This window comes from Seriola dumerili, unplaced genomic scaffold, assembly GCF_002260705.1.
Source record: "Seriola dumerili isolate Sdu_G_001 unplaced genomic scaffold, Sdu_1.0 BDQW01000050.1, whole genome shotgun sequence".
Lineage (NCBI taxonomy): Eukaryota > Metazoa > Chordata > Actinopteri > Carangiformes > Carangidae > Seriola > Seriola dumerili.
The window spans coordinates 1,122,345-1,137,240 of record NW_019174305.1 but is presented as its reverse complement, the minus strand read 5'-3'; the positions used below and the strand labels follow the sequence as shown (position 1 = coordinate 1,137,240).

Genomic DNA, 14,896 nt, shown 5'->3' with positions numbered 1-14,896 from the left:
GCCCTGTTGCACTAGTAATCACACCCAGCAGTGATGTCACAGTGAACTGACACACAGGCCACGTGCAGACCTGGCATTAACATCCGTCAGCTCTAAGTGGACAGCTCTAAGTTCAGTTGTGAACGCACCCAAGACCCATTTGAGATCCAATCACTCAGACCCAGACCACATCTGAAGGTGGTCTGAGCCTCATGTCGCCACATTCTTTTAGCAGTGTTAATGCAAATGTGTCCTGGGCCACACTGAAGGACCGTATTCTCTACTGACGTCCTCTGCCACAGTCTGATTAGTCCCGCCATTGTTTAATATCGAACCGAAAATATTTTACTATTTCAAATGGCTATAACCTTATTTCATTGTGGAGCTGTGCACAGTGCATTGATTCGCTCAGCCCCGCCTTGCCCTGCTCTCTCCCTCTCTCACCCTCTCTCACAAACACATTGAGAATGGATCCATCTGTCATAGTTGGACCGACTAAAAACAACAACACAAACCTGTTTATTTGCATATAGAGCGGGGGAGTGAGATCCAATCACAAATGGTCACTCCAGACGCGTGTGGAGACGCATTTCAATGCAAGGTGTGAACAGAGCAACACTGTCTAAAGACACAGACTAATATCTTAATCTGAATCAAAGGTTGTATGTAGATAGTGCACAAGCATAGTGATGCACTATTACAACCTCGGTAAGCCTGTGGAAATATAAACATACAGCACATACTAAAGAGAGGCATACAGAGAAAACAGAAGACATTACATAACTAATGAACTGCTGACATAAAGCATCACATATGGGACATTGTAAGTGTAAACATACAGCTCTCAGGGAGCTGCCCCCGATGCAAACTGAAGCCGACACCGATACGCAGACACACTGCCTGAGGATGCACTGGAATAAGTCATCACAACTAACTAACAGCAGACTGTATGCAGGCACTGCACGCTACCTGTTACAGCTCACTCTGTCCAAGGAAGTTGTATAAGAGGGCACTTCCTTGAGTAGGAAGCACTCTGTGTGCTCAGAACTTATTGTACTTTACGGTGCCGTCTTCTGTCTCACAGGCAGGAGGCACAGAGTGTTTGGTTTGGTGTGATGTTACTGAAACGCACAGTATGTAACTTCTAACGGTGACATTAGATTTGGATTCCTTCACTGTCAGTTGTTAAGGAGGTGTTTAATGGGAGCCGAATTATCCACAGAGTTATTCTTTTGTCCATAGAAAACGGACCAAAGTATAAAAACCGGTACAAACACCAAATAAAGCAGTTTCTTAAAGTTATTTTTTGGCCATTTTTGCCTTTATTGTGATAGAGACAGGAAGGTTGGGGAGAGAGAGAGGGGATGACATGCAGCAAAGGGCCGCGGATTCAAACCCATGGCTGCTGCGGTTAGGACTAAGCCTATGTGGTGCGTGCTCTACCAGGTGAGCCACCGGGGCGCCCCAAATAAAGCAGTTTCACTTTAAAAATCAGTGATTCACTAACACTCCTCAGAGGACACAGGACGTCTCATAGGGGCTGGGAGCTGAGACTGCTCCTCTTTTTTTTTTCTATGATAACTTTTGATCGAATTGTTCAGGAGGTTATTACCAGGAGCCGAATTATCCACAGAGGTCTCCTCCTCTCCATAACAAACAGAACAGGGGATTAAAACTGGTAGAAACACTGAATAAAGCAGCAAAAATCAGTGTTTTACAGACACTGTTCAGCGGACACAGGATGTCTCAGAGTGAGCTGTCAAACATTTGCCTGATTTTTTTTCCACTCATAACTTAAGATCCAGATGTCCGATGACTAAAACCATCTGGTTAAAACAACGCCAAGGTTGTTGAAAAAAGGTGTAGAACATATATCCTAAAAATGTGGCTTAAAACTGGATATGTTTGGAACTTCTGGCAAGCAACCACAATGCAGAGGCAGGGATATGACGTACCGTTACTATGATTAAAATCACATATTTGTCTAGGTTTGAGAATTGCTGGAAACATTTGGGATAATTTCAGTACACATCTCAGTCATTTTGGGACATTTTAATGTGGAAAAGTTACATATTATAACTTTAAAGGACATGATGAAGCCAGTATTTGTTGGAAACAGTGGAAACACTAAGTAATACAGGAAATAAGGGGATTGACTTGATAGATTTTACTGTTTTAGATCAACAGCAATATGTGCTATGTTACCATCCATCCAGCAACGTGATAATTTTTAATGTGGCTCTTTGAAAGGTCTCTTTACTGCTCAGCTTGTTTTGGTGCGACTCGTTTCACTCCATCGACTCTCAACACTTTAGCTGGCTGCCGCTCTCACCCATTATGCAGATTCCCCCGTCATGCCAAGATTTAGGGGTGCCCCATCTGACACTCAGCAATACCCTCACACACAAACACACTGCGAGCTGTCTGTTTATTTTGCCTCATTAGCTAATTAGTCATCCACTCAGTCATTGTGGGTGCACTCACATCTTGGCTGTCACTTGATAATTGCTGGAATATGTTGAGACAACATCTAATTTGGACAAGGGTCGCTGGGGAAATGCACACTGAGACCTTTTCTGTTCTGGCTGAGATGAGACACTGAGGGATGAGGGAGTCTTTTGTGAATGTTGTGATGATCTTGATGTGATAGAAGAAGCTCCTTCCTAAGTTGCCATGTGTTGGTGGCTTGAAGTACGTAGAATTTATATTTTTTATTTTTATGTGGTTATAGCATCTATCAAATGATTCTAATGGCATATGTTTTTGTTGAAGAAAAATGAGACAGTTGGGTGATGTGTTGACTGACTGACCGACTGACTGACTGACTGAGCATATTTCCACCAGTGATCAGTCGAATGCCACGTCACTGGATTGGAGTTTCCCCTTTGGCCGTTAGTCTTTCAAAATGTTTGGCACAAACAGGTTCTATTAGAGGGGCGTTTACAGCCTGCAGCGTTGCCAACTTAGTGCATTTGTTGCTAGATTTAGAGACTTTTTTCTAACAAGACTGGGAAAAATTTAGTACATGGCTGGACCATGTATCGGTGCCAACTGTGGGTTTAAGGCTACACCCCTTGTTATAGGCAGTCACCCAGCAGCTCTGATTTCCCAGCTGCTGAACTGAAGGGAAGCGTCGTAGCACTTCCAGTTCACTGAGCCCAGCCTTCATTGCGGCAAATAAACTACTTTCATTACATGTATCATTATTACTACAAAGGCAGAGGAAAAACTAAACATAAGACACACCAAGCAGAAAGAGCAGAAGACAGGGAGGTAGGGACATAAGTAATCGGTAACTGCTAAAGAAACTAGCAGATCTGAATAACTTGTAAACAACCTTAACGGCAGCAACCGGAAATTAGATATTACACTTAATAAACAATAAATGCCCTGTTAAGAAATGAAAGGTTTGTGTTCACTGAAACTCTGGAGGGCTTTTAATTTGAAAAAGTTACAATATGGTTAAAATACTGTATATTTGAGCTCAGAGAGTAGAAGACGCAAACAGATAGAGGTAAGACCAGCTGACACTTGGCAGAACATATATGCAACATGATGATGTCAGTTGTTTACAGCTGTTCCACAACATTTTTCAACTCCGCCCTCAGATTGACCATACGCGGTCTAGCCATGTACTAGGTTTTGACCTAGTCTTGTTTTTATAGCCTCTGTTGTGATGACGCTAGTAGGCACCGTCATAAATGAAATGATTTAAGTGTGTGAACTAATTTTGTTTGGGATATGAAATAATAAAAACTCAGTACCAATATGTTTCAGCATTCAGCTTGATGATGTGGACTAGATTCTATGAAATTAGATTTATTACCTCACAGTCTTTGTCCTGCCCTCAATGAGATGCTCTCTCCTCACAGTCAAAGCCTTTTTTTAGTCAAATTTTACTACAAGAGCAGCGAGGGACACACAATGGAAACAGCGTGGTGTCAAAGAGAAGACATGCTACCTTCACGACTGACTGGCTTCTCTTTTGCATCAGGGACTGCATCGCTGTAATATTCATTCCCGTTAAAGATGGATGCCTCATTGTTCAGCATGAACCACTTGATGAGGCCTAATGAACACAGGAGAAAGAAAAAGAAAGCACAGTCAACACAATTAAAGTTCACTGAGTTAATAATGTGTTCATTACGTCCAGCATATCGTGACTTAATCAGGGTTTCTTGAGGGATTTGGCACCGCAAGAACAATGTTTTAAATAATTACAATAATAGTGTTGATTAGATTAGAGGCGTTAATATGTGTGGGAGAACACTTACACTTTGTTTTATTAAACTACTGGGTATACTGAGTCTTTACGAAAGATGCAAACAGCAGAATTTAAATTCGTCAGTTCCTCCCATCATTGTGCTCTCCATGACTACTACCTCAAATCCTTCATTTCTTCCTTTTCACCTGTTACTTGTACCCCGTCCCTTTTAACACCTGTAACTATATTTCTTCTTTCTCCCTCTTACGCTCTCTAACACCCCGGAATCCTTCCTTTCCTCTCCTCTCCGGAACTCCTCTCCCATTTTCATTGTCCTAACTCTCCTCCCTCCAGGTTGTCATGGCGGTATGTACCAGAGGAAGCTCTACCACGACCTCATGGTCAACTACAATCGGCTGGAGAGACCCGTCCAGAACGACTCAGCCCCCATCGTGGTGGACCTAGGCCTCACACTGCTGCAAATCATTGATGTGGTGAGGGTGTGCGTGTGTGTGCTTCTGTGTGTTATCGTCTCCCTTTAAGTGTGGAGTACAGAGAATGCTCGAGGACACAGTCGAGAGGCGAGGATGTGTGTGGAATTTGTTTTGGAAATCAACACAGTTCGAGCTAAAGAAGTTGAATCGTCTCTGTGAAACTTTTTTCACACCCAGGTTTCTGTTGTTTTGTTTTTGTGAAAGGCGTTCTATCTGATTTATCTGCAGTGACTGTGGCTCATGCCAATGCACATACCGTAACATTTTCCTCTGAACTTAAAACTTTATTTCACCACTGGGAGCACCCGACCAAGTGAGAATATTTGTCTTTAAAAGAGCGAATTCTTTGTCTCTCCCCTTGATCCTTTTGCATTTTGTGGCACTATGGCTCTCAGTCTTTTTTTTCATTCCACAACAAAACTCAGTCTCAGTGTTGAGGTATGCCCTCTTACTTTTTGCCTGTTTTTTTTCTTGAAAGCAATATTTCAACATTTTGGGAAAAATACATTTGCTTTTTTGTGCTGAGAGTTAGATGAAATGATTTATACACTTTGCTATGTCTGTTAAATATGAAGCTGCAGCCAGGAAGGTTAGTTTACCATAATGAATTATCAGAATGACAAATGACTAAGCTGAGGTTGCTGGTTCACTGTGATGTTACTCTGTGTTCAGACAGAACGTGGACGAATTTTAGAGGTAGTGTGATTCCATATGAAGTTAAATGTAAAGATGCAACTAGAAGCAAAGTTGTTTTTTTTAAGTCTTATTTTTGGTATTCTGCCTTTATATAGTACAGTGAGAGAGAGACAGGAAAGTCAGTGTGAGAGAGAGTGCGCCCTCTACCAGGTGAGCCACCGAGGCACCTCCAATTAGAAGCAAATTTAATTTGGGTGATGCAAATTAATGCAAAGACGCGTCCTCGTATGTTGAGACTGTTGGTTCGATTCAGTCAGAGACTGAGCTCAACACATACACACACACACACACACACACACACACACACACACACACACACACACTTTAAACACTTAAAGTAAACTCTCTAAAACCAAACATAATACCTGTGTTTCTTCTTCTTTCATGTATAACATAGTTTTCTTAAGAGAAAAGCTTCATTCAAAACATCAGTTCTTATCTGTGTGTCCTACATTTTACACCCCAAAACACACTCAAAATCATACCCAGACGTACACACAGAAACCCCATTTAGCTCAATGCGACCACAGTCCTCCCTTTCTCAGTCGTTCATCACTCTTTTTCATGTCAAACCCATGGCTCTTAAATCGACACTTCTGTGGTTTGGGTAGATTTTCTGTCACATCTCATTTTATGTTTTGTTCCTTCTGTGTTTGCCCCTGCGCTTTGTCGTGTATTTCCTCCTGTTCCCCATCTCATGCACCTACCCTCACACAAACCCACACATAACCTCTTGCCTGTTAGCCCCACCACATAGCCAGAGCGCTCATCCAAAAAACCCAAGCCGACACCCCGTCACATCCCTGAGCCAGCCCTGTCACAAGACGTGTACGTCTCCTCCTGATAACTACATGGTGGTTAAGAGCTGCACGCTGGCCTGTAACATAGGATTCCCATTCTATTATTAATATGGTGAAGACTCCTACAGCACATATGAGACAACATTTTAATGTATTCTTGAGCTCGCAAATCACAGTCAAGAGGCCAGGCAGTCTCCAAAGAGAACATATGGTGGTCTTGAGACAGGATATGATGAGACTATTAAATCATTTTTGTTTTGAAAGATGGTTTAATTTTAATGTTACATGTAACAAAAGGTGCTGTTCTCAAATGAAATCAGTATAGCTGTTCTAGTTATGTTGTCGGATGAACTGATGGGGTTTGTTTAGAAAGCAGCCTCATACATTAGCCATGAATCTTCAGAAACCAAAGACAAACATACATTTGTTGAATATATGTTACTGAATATGTTTTATATATATGTGTGTGTGTTTGCTACTTATGTTAGGTTGATAACGCGCTGACTCAGTACATAATGGATAAGCTGGCAAGACCATATGAATTAATGCTCACTGGGCAGTGGTAAATAATGTAAAGCTGGTTGTGCTTGTATGTGAGAGTAATGTGGCCTTTGATTCCTCCATCTGCTCAGAGTTAACTTTCTGACCAGGGGAACTGGAGCAGGATGGGCCATGAATAATGACAGATGCACAGACTGACAGACGAGCATAGGACTGGTCACCAACCAGTATGAAGAACCAACATGCACCACAAAGAAACTGATATGGTCCAGTGGTGGAATGTAACTAAGTAACTTTACTTGAGTGCAGTTCTTAAGTGCACATTCAAGGTACTTGTACTTTACTTGAGTATATTTCCATTTTATGCAACTTTATATTTCACTCCATACAATTTAGAGGGAACTATTGCACTTTTTACTTCAGTGAATCAGCTTTATGTACTAGTTACTTTAGTTACTAATTACAGTTTAGAATTTTATATATAAAACATATGGTGTGATGAGCTTATAAAATATAATGCTTTGTTATGTATTTAACCACCCAAGAGCGTATAAAATAGTTAATACTAGTTCCACCTCAACCTCCGACAACATTTAAATGCTAATTACATATTAATGAGTCAATAATTAGAATTCAAGAATATACGTATAATAGTATCACAACACTCACAGCAATGCAATGTACTTTTAGTTGTGTGGCATTGGAAGTTTTTTTTTTTTCTTTTAATGCTACTTTTACTTTAAACAATAATTTAACATTTTGTGAAATACACTTATTTAATTTCTTGTGGAGTTAGATAAGAAGATAGATACCACTCTCACATCTGTATGTCAAAAATAAGGCTACAACTAGTAGCTGGTTAGCTTAGCTTAGCACAGAGATAGGAAACAGTGGCAAACAGATAGCCTGGCTCTGTCTGAAAGTAACAAAATCCACCTACTGCACCAGCACCTCTACACCTCACAGTTATATTTAAATATACCATAACTTTTAATAACTTCTTTTTTTTTAACCACTTGGGAGCAGTAGAAACAAAGTTGTCATCACAACATTGACATATCAGTATTTTTTTAAGCTGATCTGGTTAGTTGCTTGTTTACACAGTTAACATTAGCATTCATTTGGAGTCGTTGCGTTGCGTCTTTTCTGGCGCAGCAGAAATGCAGCCACATGTGTTGAACTGTTAGAACAATAGGGCATCCTGTTCTTCCGCCACATCACAATGCTCTGTTAAAGATCCCTTTTTCAGGAAACTGATGAAAATCAAAGGTGAAACCGTGTGTAGGAAGCACAATAGAGAATTCTGAGATTCATGATTTCAGGATTTCTTTTCTTCACTGTTTGTTGATTCACTCTGCTTGAAACACTGATCCTTTGATCTAGATTGAAAGAAAAAGATGTAGGAGGCTTTTGTTCCTGACTGGGGATAAAACAGAACGAATCCCATAGATGAAATGCAATTTATGGAACACTATACTGTACATACATATGAAAACATGTTCTTGTCCTTGGCCAAATGGTGTCAGAGACTTGCAATAAAAAACAGTTGAGGAGCTTGCACTGAATGCAAGTGTCCATCAATCCCTTGCCAATCTGTCTAAAACCAATCAGAGCAGATTTATGAGGAGATTAGAGTGTTTATAGTGTGTGTGACAGGGCTGATACTGCCCATTGCAGCTGAGCGAAATCCAACAAAACACCACAAAAGAGAGGTCAGGCACAAAATAGAGCGAAAAAACCCAGCAACCTCAAAGCTAAGCCAAATCTCCATGATTGCGCGCTAGATCGCACACCAATAGGACTCAAAAATGTTGCTTTGTGAAGCGCACAATGGGAGCCTGTTCTTTTTCAGCAGCGGAGAGAAGAGGTTTAAAAGAGGGACATATCAGAAAGGACAGGTGGAGATAAGATTGGAGCGTGGAGGGAGTCATGGAGGAGGTGAGGAGGCAGGGATGAGAGAGAGAGAGAGAGAGGAGCGGCGATTGTGTGAGAATCGATTTTTACTACAAGGAGAAGTAAGAGCAGTGAGTTTGCTTCGCTTGTCACTGATGACAGAGTTTAAGCACCTTCAGAAGTTTCTCATACATCTTTATAACAATGATACAGAAATTTAATGAAATTTTATGTACAAAAGGAATGACTTATAGACAACTAAATATCTTTAAAAGAATATGAATAGAAGACGATTCATATTGATTTTATTGGTTATTCAGCTTGTGGTGACACCAAACCTGAGTGTATAACTTATCAATTTTTTAAATTTCCATTGCATCATTGTCTGTGTCCTCGGCAGAGGGCTGAGAGATGCCAGACAAAGAGAGGACAAGAGATGGAAAATTTTACAGGCCATGAAAACCTTATTCTTCATAGGAGGATGACCAATTAATAGCTGAGCTGATTGAGTGATGATGATGATGATGATGATGATGATGATGAGGATGATGATGATGGTGATAATGATAACAGCCTGGATTTTTCAGGTTTCAAAGCCAACTTCTAATTCATCTCATCTGAGCTGCTGTTAGAGCAACAAGGTCTTAAGCTCATACCTGCAATTATACAAGCTTAGTCAGTTAAAGGTTATGATACCCCCGTGGGGTTTTTTGACCACCAGTGGCACTATGGAGCAATGTTTTTACAAGTGGGTTTCCTGTTTTGTTTGTATCATGTAAGAGTGGGTGGTGAGATTCATATCCTTCAGTCGGATTCACGCAATTCAATTGATTGACAGCTGGTGGCAACAACGTGCCAACAAAATGTGACTACAAAGGCAGACTTCTTGGTGCCTCAAACATGTAGTTAAATGAAACCGTCTGCTTCTGTGGTGGAACCGTTAACAACTCTACACATCTATGATGTGATAAGAGACCCCAACAACACACTGTTTTTGTATAAGAGGTCACAAGTGAAAAAGATTGAAAACCACTGGTCTAAGCTCTATAAGCAAAGCATTGCATTTTATAAGTTTGTTTAGTGTTTACTGAAATATTAATCTGAATAATAACTAGTAACTATGGCTGTAAAATAAATATAATGGAGTTAAAAGGACAATATTTGTCTCTGTAGTGAATATGTATATAGTAGATGTATAAAGTAGCATAAAACAGAAATACTCATGCACAAGTACCTACAAAGATTTACTTAGTACAAAACTTGAGCAAATGTACTTGGATACTTTTCTCCACTACACCTCAACAATATAAACACTACATTTTGGAGAAAAACACTGTATGTAAACAACTATTGTATGTATATAAGGGCATGTTTAACTTCATATAAATCCTTTTCAGGTTAATCAGATCAAAACTCAATTTATGAACGTCCCAGATTGACCCAGATTTATCTGCTTTTAGTCTATGAAATATGCAGGTTTCGTTGAATAAACTTTCACAATTTAAATAATAAAGAATTAAATACCAATGCAGTACAATCAAATCAATGCTTTTACAAAAATTTAATGATACATATTTATGCAGATGTATCCGACTAGTAGTTGGCAACTGTTTGAAGCTGCAGTTATGCACTGAACTATATTTGCAAGCATATGCATACATTTGTCCAACCCATTTACATCAATGAGGAAAAAAATATTAAACATCTCTCAGTATAATGCAGTAAAGGTCAACAGCAGTAAAGCTGCAGCCTCCAAAATTACTCAATTTTACTCAACATCTCTCAAAAGTTTACAAAAACCTGAACTGAGCTAGGTGTACCTAATAAAGTGGCAGAGGGGATGAGTGCTGATGATGGTCTCTAGTCTAAACTCATCTTACTTTCATTTCCAGAGCAAATCAATCCTCCTTATGTGGTTAAAAAACTGAGGTGTCTGGATAAAAGAATTATCACAATCAAGTCTAAAAAATGTGTTTTGTATAGTGGCAGTGGTGCAGTGATAAGGCTTATGCTCTATAATCTAATTTAATGCGACAGATTTTCTCTTCAAAGACCTTTAAATGAACCACACTGGTGATTTTGCATGCTTTAGAACATGTTCATTACAGCGAAGCCTTTCCTGAGACATTTATTTGTCCCTTTTGTTCCCATGTGAAGACAATAATTCAACTACCTTGTGCACAGCTAAGGTCAAATCAAAGCGCACTCCTCTGCGAGTGTCTCACGACAAAGGAACAAGTCTGATTCGTCCAGTCCTGGGAGCGAAACAAGCAGCGTGAAGCAAGTGAGAAGAGTGTAAAACTTTGTGATAAGATAGAAAACTATACAGTAGATTAGGTCTGGTGGGATGAGACAGAGAAAGAAATAAAATGAGCAAATTGATTTCATGATTGGATTTTACCACAGTAACATTAAAAGAAAAGTTTTCAGAGGGTTGAGCTGGCGGTGTTATTCCAGCATCAGTCATGGGTAGAAGATAACGTGATAAGTCACTCCAGTGATTTCATGAAAATAAAATAGGACTAGTCCACGAAGGCAGTTTGCACATATTTTCAGGGGTAAGAGCGAGTGTAACGTGTCAGACATGCAGCGTACCAGTGTGCAACAAGGAGCAATGCTTGTCGCTGTCATGTGGGATTCTGCAAAGCACAATCCAAAGAAGTCCATTCCTACTGCAGATTTTTTTTTTTTTTTGGTCTTCTTCCTTGTGCCTCTGCTTCTATCATCTTTCAATTTTTTTCTTGAACTATCTCAGCCTCTGTCCTCTCATCTCTTTTTCTCTCTGTCCGTTTGACCACGAGCTGACCCTTGTGAAATATCCTGAAATGCAGCTGCAGCCACTGTATATTTCTGTTTTCATGACGCTAATATAATTTACTGTAAACTCATCTGTTTGTTGAAAAGCCCCATCCTTTCTGCTCAGCGTCACTGTCTGCTTCCTGCACAAATTGCTGTTTGACCTTTTTTGTCTTTTTAACATTGTTGTATTGTTTAAGTTTTTTTTTTTTAAAAATGGCAAACATGAATTCTGTTGCATTAAATTACAAGAATCTCATAACAGAGCAAAAAGCTGGAGTGCATCATTGTCATTCAGAGATCACGCCAGCTGAGTCATCTGCTTTGCAGTTCGCCATGATTGCTGATCTGTCCCATAATCTCACCTCATGTTTACTATTTATTTTTTTTATTTTCTCTCTCCCTGCAGAATATTTTGTAAAGCCATGTCTACTTCCTGCTGATCATTCTCTCTCTCCTGCTGTTTCCCTCCAGGATGAAAAGAACCAAGTGTTGATCACAAACGCCTGGCTGCAGCTGGTACGTCTCCTCTCCAAGCACTTTTTGTGTGATCACTGTGTGATAATTGTCATTTAGTATATTTTTGGAAGGTGTTTGTGTGCGATGTTTTTGTCCTGTGGGCTCTGCCATTCATTCATTTTTCAAAAAGAGTTCACACCTGACTGCTTTTGAAGGCATAGAGCCAGGTATGATATGATTTAAAGATGCAAATAATAGCCTTTTGTTTTGTGACAGAAAAAACAAGTTAATACATCGCAGTGAATCTCCTGGGCCTCATGTGACAAAATGTAAAATATAAGCCTGAACCTTAGGTTAAACAGTGTCAGAACAGTTTAAATGCAAGCCCTTGTTTTCTTTCGCTGTGACAAAGGCAGTGACATCAGCTTGTGTCAAAAAGGATTATAGTGGATTATTTATTATTTTATAATATTTAATAATAGCATGATATAAGATTTACAGACATCATAAACTATATCACACAGGGATGGCGATAAAAATATCCCAACAAGACAACAAATTAGGTTTTCAAAGATATATCTTTCAAGACATTTCTCGCACTTACTTTCTCTTACCTCTAACCTGTTAAATTTTATATTTACTTTACAACAAGTGACATGTTGAGTTTGTTTCTCTGCCTGTCAAACTTTGCTTTCCTGGCACAGCACACATGCACTTTACAGTGACAACAGTGGCAGATTTACAATTGAAATTCTATTTAATTCCTTAAACAGCAAGCTAATGAAGCTAATGTTAGCTCCATGACTTGAAAACACTGTCACTAATGCAATTAGCTAATGATATGCTAAATCTTTGGCCTTAAGGTGTCGTTTGTTTACTATTGTAAGTATTAAGCCAGTTAGCCAAACATGCTAACAACAGCAGCTAACAGTGTTGGAGCAGATAAACACACTGTTTAATTCATTTTAGGTTTTGGAAAGGCCCAACCTTCTTAGCAACTGAGTGTGGCTCTTACAACAGCCCATTTAACACCACTACAGCAGAGAAATCCAATGTTTGTCAGTTGCTAAGCTACGATTGGACAATCGCTGTTCGGGGAATAAAGGTTTAGGTTTAGTGAACTGTCAGTTGTCAGATTCTTAACAGCATCCATGTACTGCCATCTAAGCATGTGCAACTAAGCTACTTCGCTCAGCTACAGCACATCTATCACATTAAAGACAGTTGAATGTAAGTTTATGGTACAAGAAATATGCATTAAAATGCTCAGTACCTTGAGGAAAATGTTATCAGACCAGTCGGGTAGCTACAGCATCCTCATTATCACAGCAGCCTCAGTCAGAATAGCCCGTTAAGGATGTCACAGCCTACGCTCAGTCAGGTTGAGTTGGCTGCTGACTGGCTTACAAGTTATGAATGAATCAATTATTCAGGAAGCCACCTCTTTAATACTGGCACCCACTGTGGTGTAATGGCTTAAGGGGGCTTTGCAGATGCAGCAGATTTTGAAGGAGACCTGAGAAGTACATTAACTAGCTCACAGACAGTCAGACGGAGAAGGGCCAGGTTCGCCTCCCCAGCATGGAGGGGGGATTTTAGGATTACAGGTTTATCAGGCAATGAATGTCCCACATCCCAATGGATAGGATTTCATGTGGTTTCTAACTGTGAGAATTGAAATGAGCTTACGTTTTCTAAGAACTGAGTATTAGTGTCCTCCTCAACACCCAGCTTTTAGGGCTTATTATGTGTTATTATTATCACTGAAATCACCCAAAAAAATTATTCCACCCAGATTTTAAGATCTTTGCCTCAGATATTCCTGCCTACATCTCAATATAATGTTGGTGAATGGAATTGTTTGTAGTACAGAAAATTTTAGAAACCCACGCAATGTGTCTCTCCAGAGACTGCGCCTTTTGCTAACTTGATGCTGTCAAGAGTTTTCACTGGAACAACTTTCTACTGAAGATATTGTTTACAGTGGGGTTATCTAGTGTAAGTGGGACACTATTTTCTGGAAAGTTAAATACATTCCAGCTTTGCTGTGAGCACCCTGAATGAAATTTCATTCACTTCCACTATTTTTGGGTGAAGGCAGATATCTCTGATCCATAAATCAACATGGCTTATACAGTGATGACTTACATACAAGTGTTCCAAATCATTTTTTGGAATTTACGTGTAGTTTCATGGAAAAGAAAAACCTTTAAGTAAACTTGTAAGTAATGATTTAAGAGCAATTTATCATCCAATTATCCCTCTAATTAGCAGTATTTTGACTGATCTGGCTAATGAGGCTGCAAGTTTGTTTGGAGGGGGGGTACATGCACATCAAAGATGCACAGACGGTCATTATAAATAACAAAAAACAATTAAAAACAATTGCTAAATACAATAATTTTACCTGTTATGTTCATGAATGTGTATATATCCTACACCCTAACATGTGTCAGCCTTAGTCTTACATTCAGACAATAAATTCCACACTCTTTCATTAAGAACCTTGTTGTCTCAAATTAGTGACACTTGCTTAAATTCCTGTTATGTAACTCCAAACCCATTCTTAGACAGCTGTTACCTTACGTAGCCTAGTGTCCTCCTCATCTGTTCCTGTCAGACTACAAAGTTACTGAGCTGTGATTTGTTCTGTTGGCTGTTAGTTGTGCTTTCCCAGCCAACAAACATGAAAAGGAGGCTCTCTAGCACCAAACCGCCAAGGCCCACAGATAACAAGTGTAGTGATTAAGTCATTAGTTGCGCGAGTGGAGACATATGTCAGCGGGAGCACTTAAGATGGTTTTCTTTGAAGAGAATATGATTTTTGCGTCGATTGTAAAATCATTAGACAGAGGCGCACATGCATAGATTTGCAGCAACATGCACACATGCACATGCACAAACAATCGCCCACACAAACACAACATACACATTACACACATAAGTTACGTCCACTTGTGCATATGCAAGAACACACACATACGTACGTGGGCACAAACGGACGTGACCGTAGTGCTGTGGCCACATTAGTAAGGGGACTGTGTTTGCTCCATAGGGAATGTGCCCTCTGGCTA

General features: G+C 39.7%; 1 protein-coding gene across 1 annotated transcript in view; it reads left to right on the top strand.

Annotated features, from left to right (window-relative positions):
- The first annotated feature begins 668 nt into the window (after nucleotides 1-668).
- Nucleotides 669-14,896, top strand: part of LOC111217889 (neuronal acetylcholine receptor subunit alpha-7-like) — a 43,007-nt gene continuing 28,779 nt past the window's right edge. Inside the window, exons 1-3 of the mRNA XM_022739910.1 lie at nucleotides 669-687; nucleotides 4,538-4,677; nucleotides 11,838-11,882. Of these exons, the coding sequence (XP_022595631.1) occupies nucleotides 669-687; nucleotides 4,538-4,677; nucleotides 11,838-11,882 (204 nt within the window). The remainder of the gene's footprint in view (nucleotides 688-4,537; nucleotides 4,678-11,837; nucleotides 11,883-14,896) is intronic.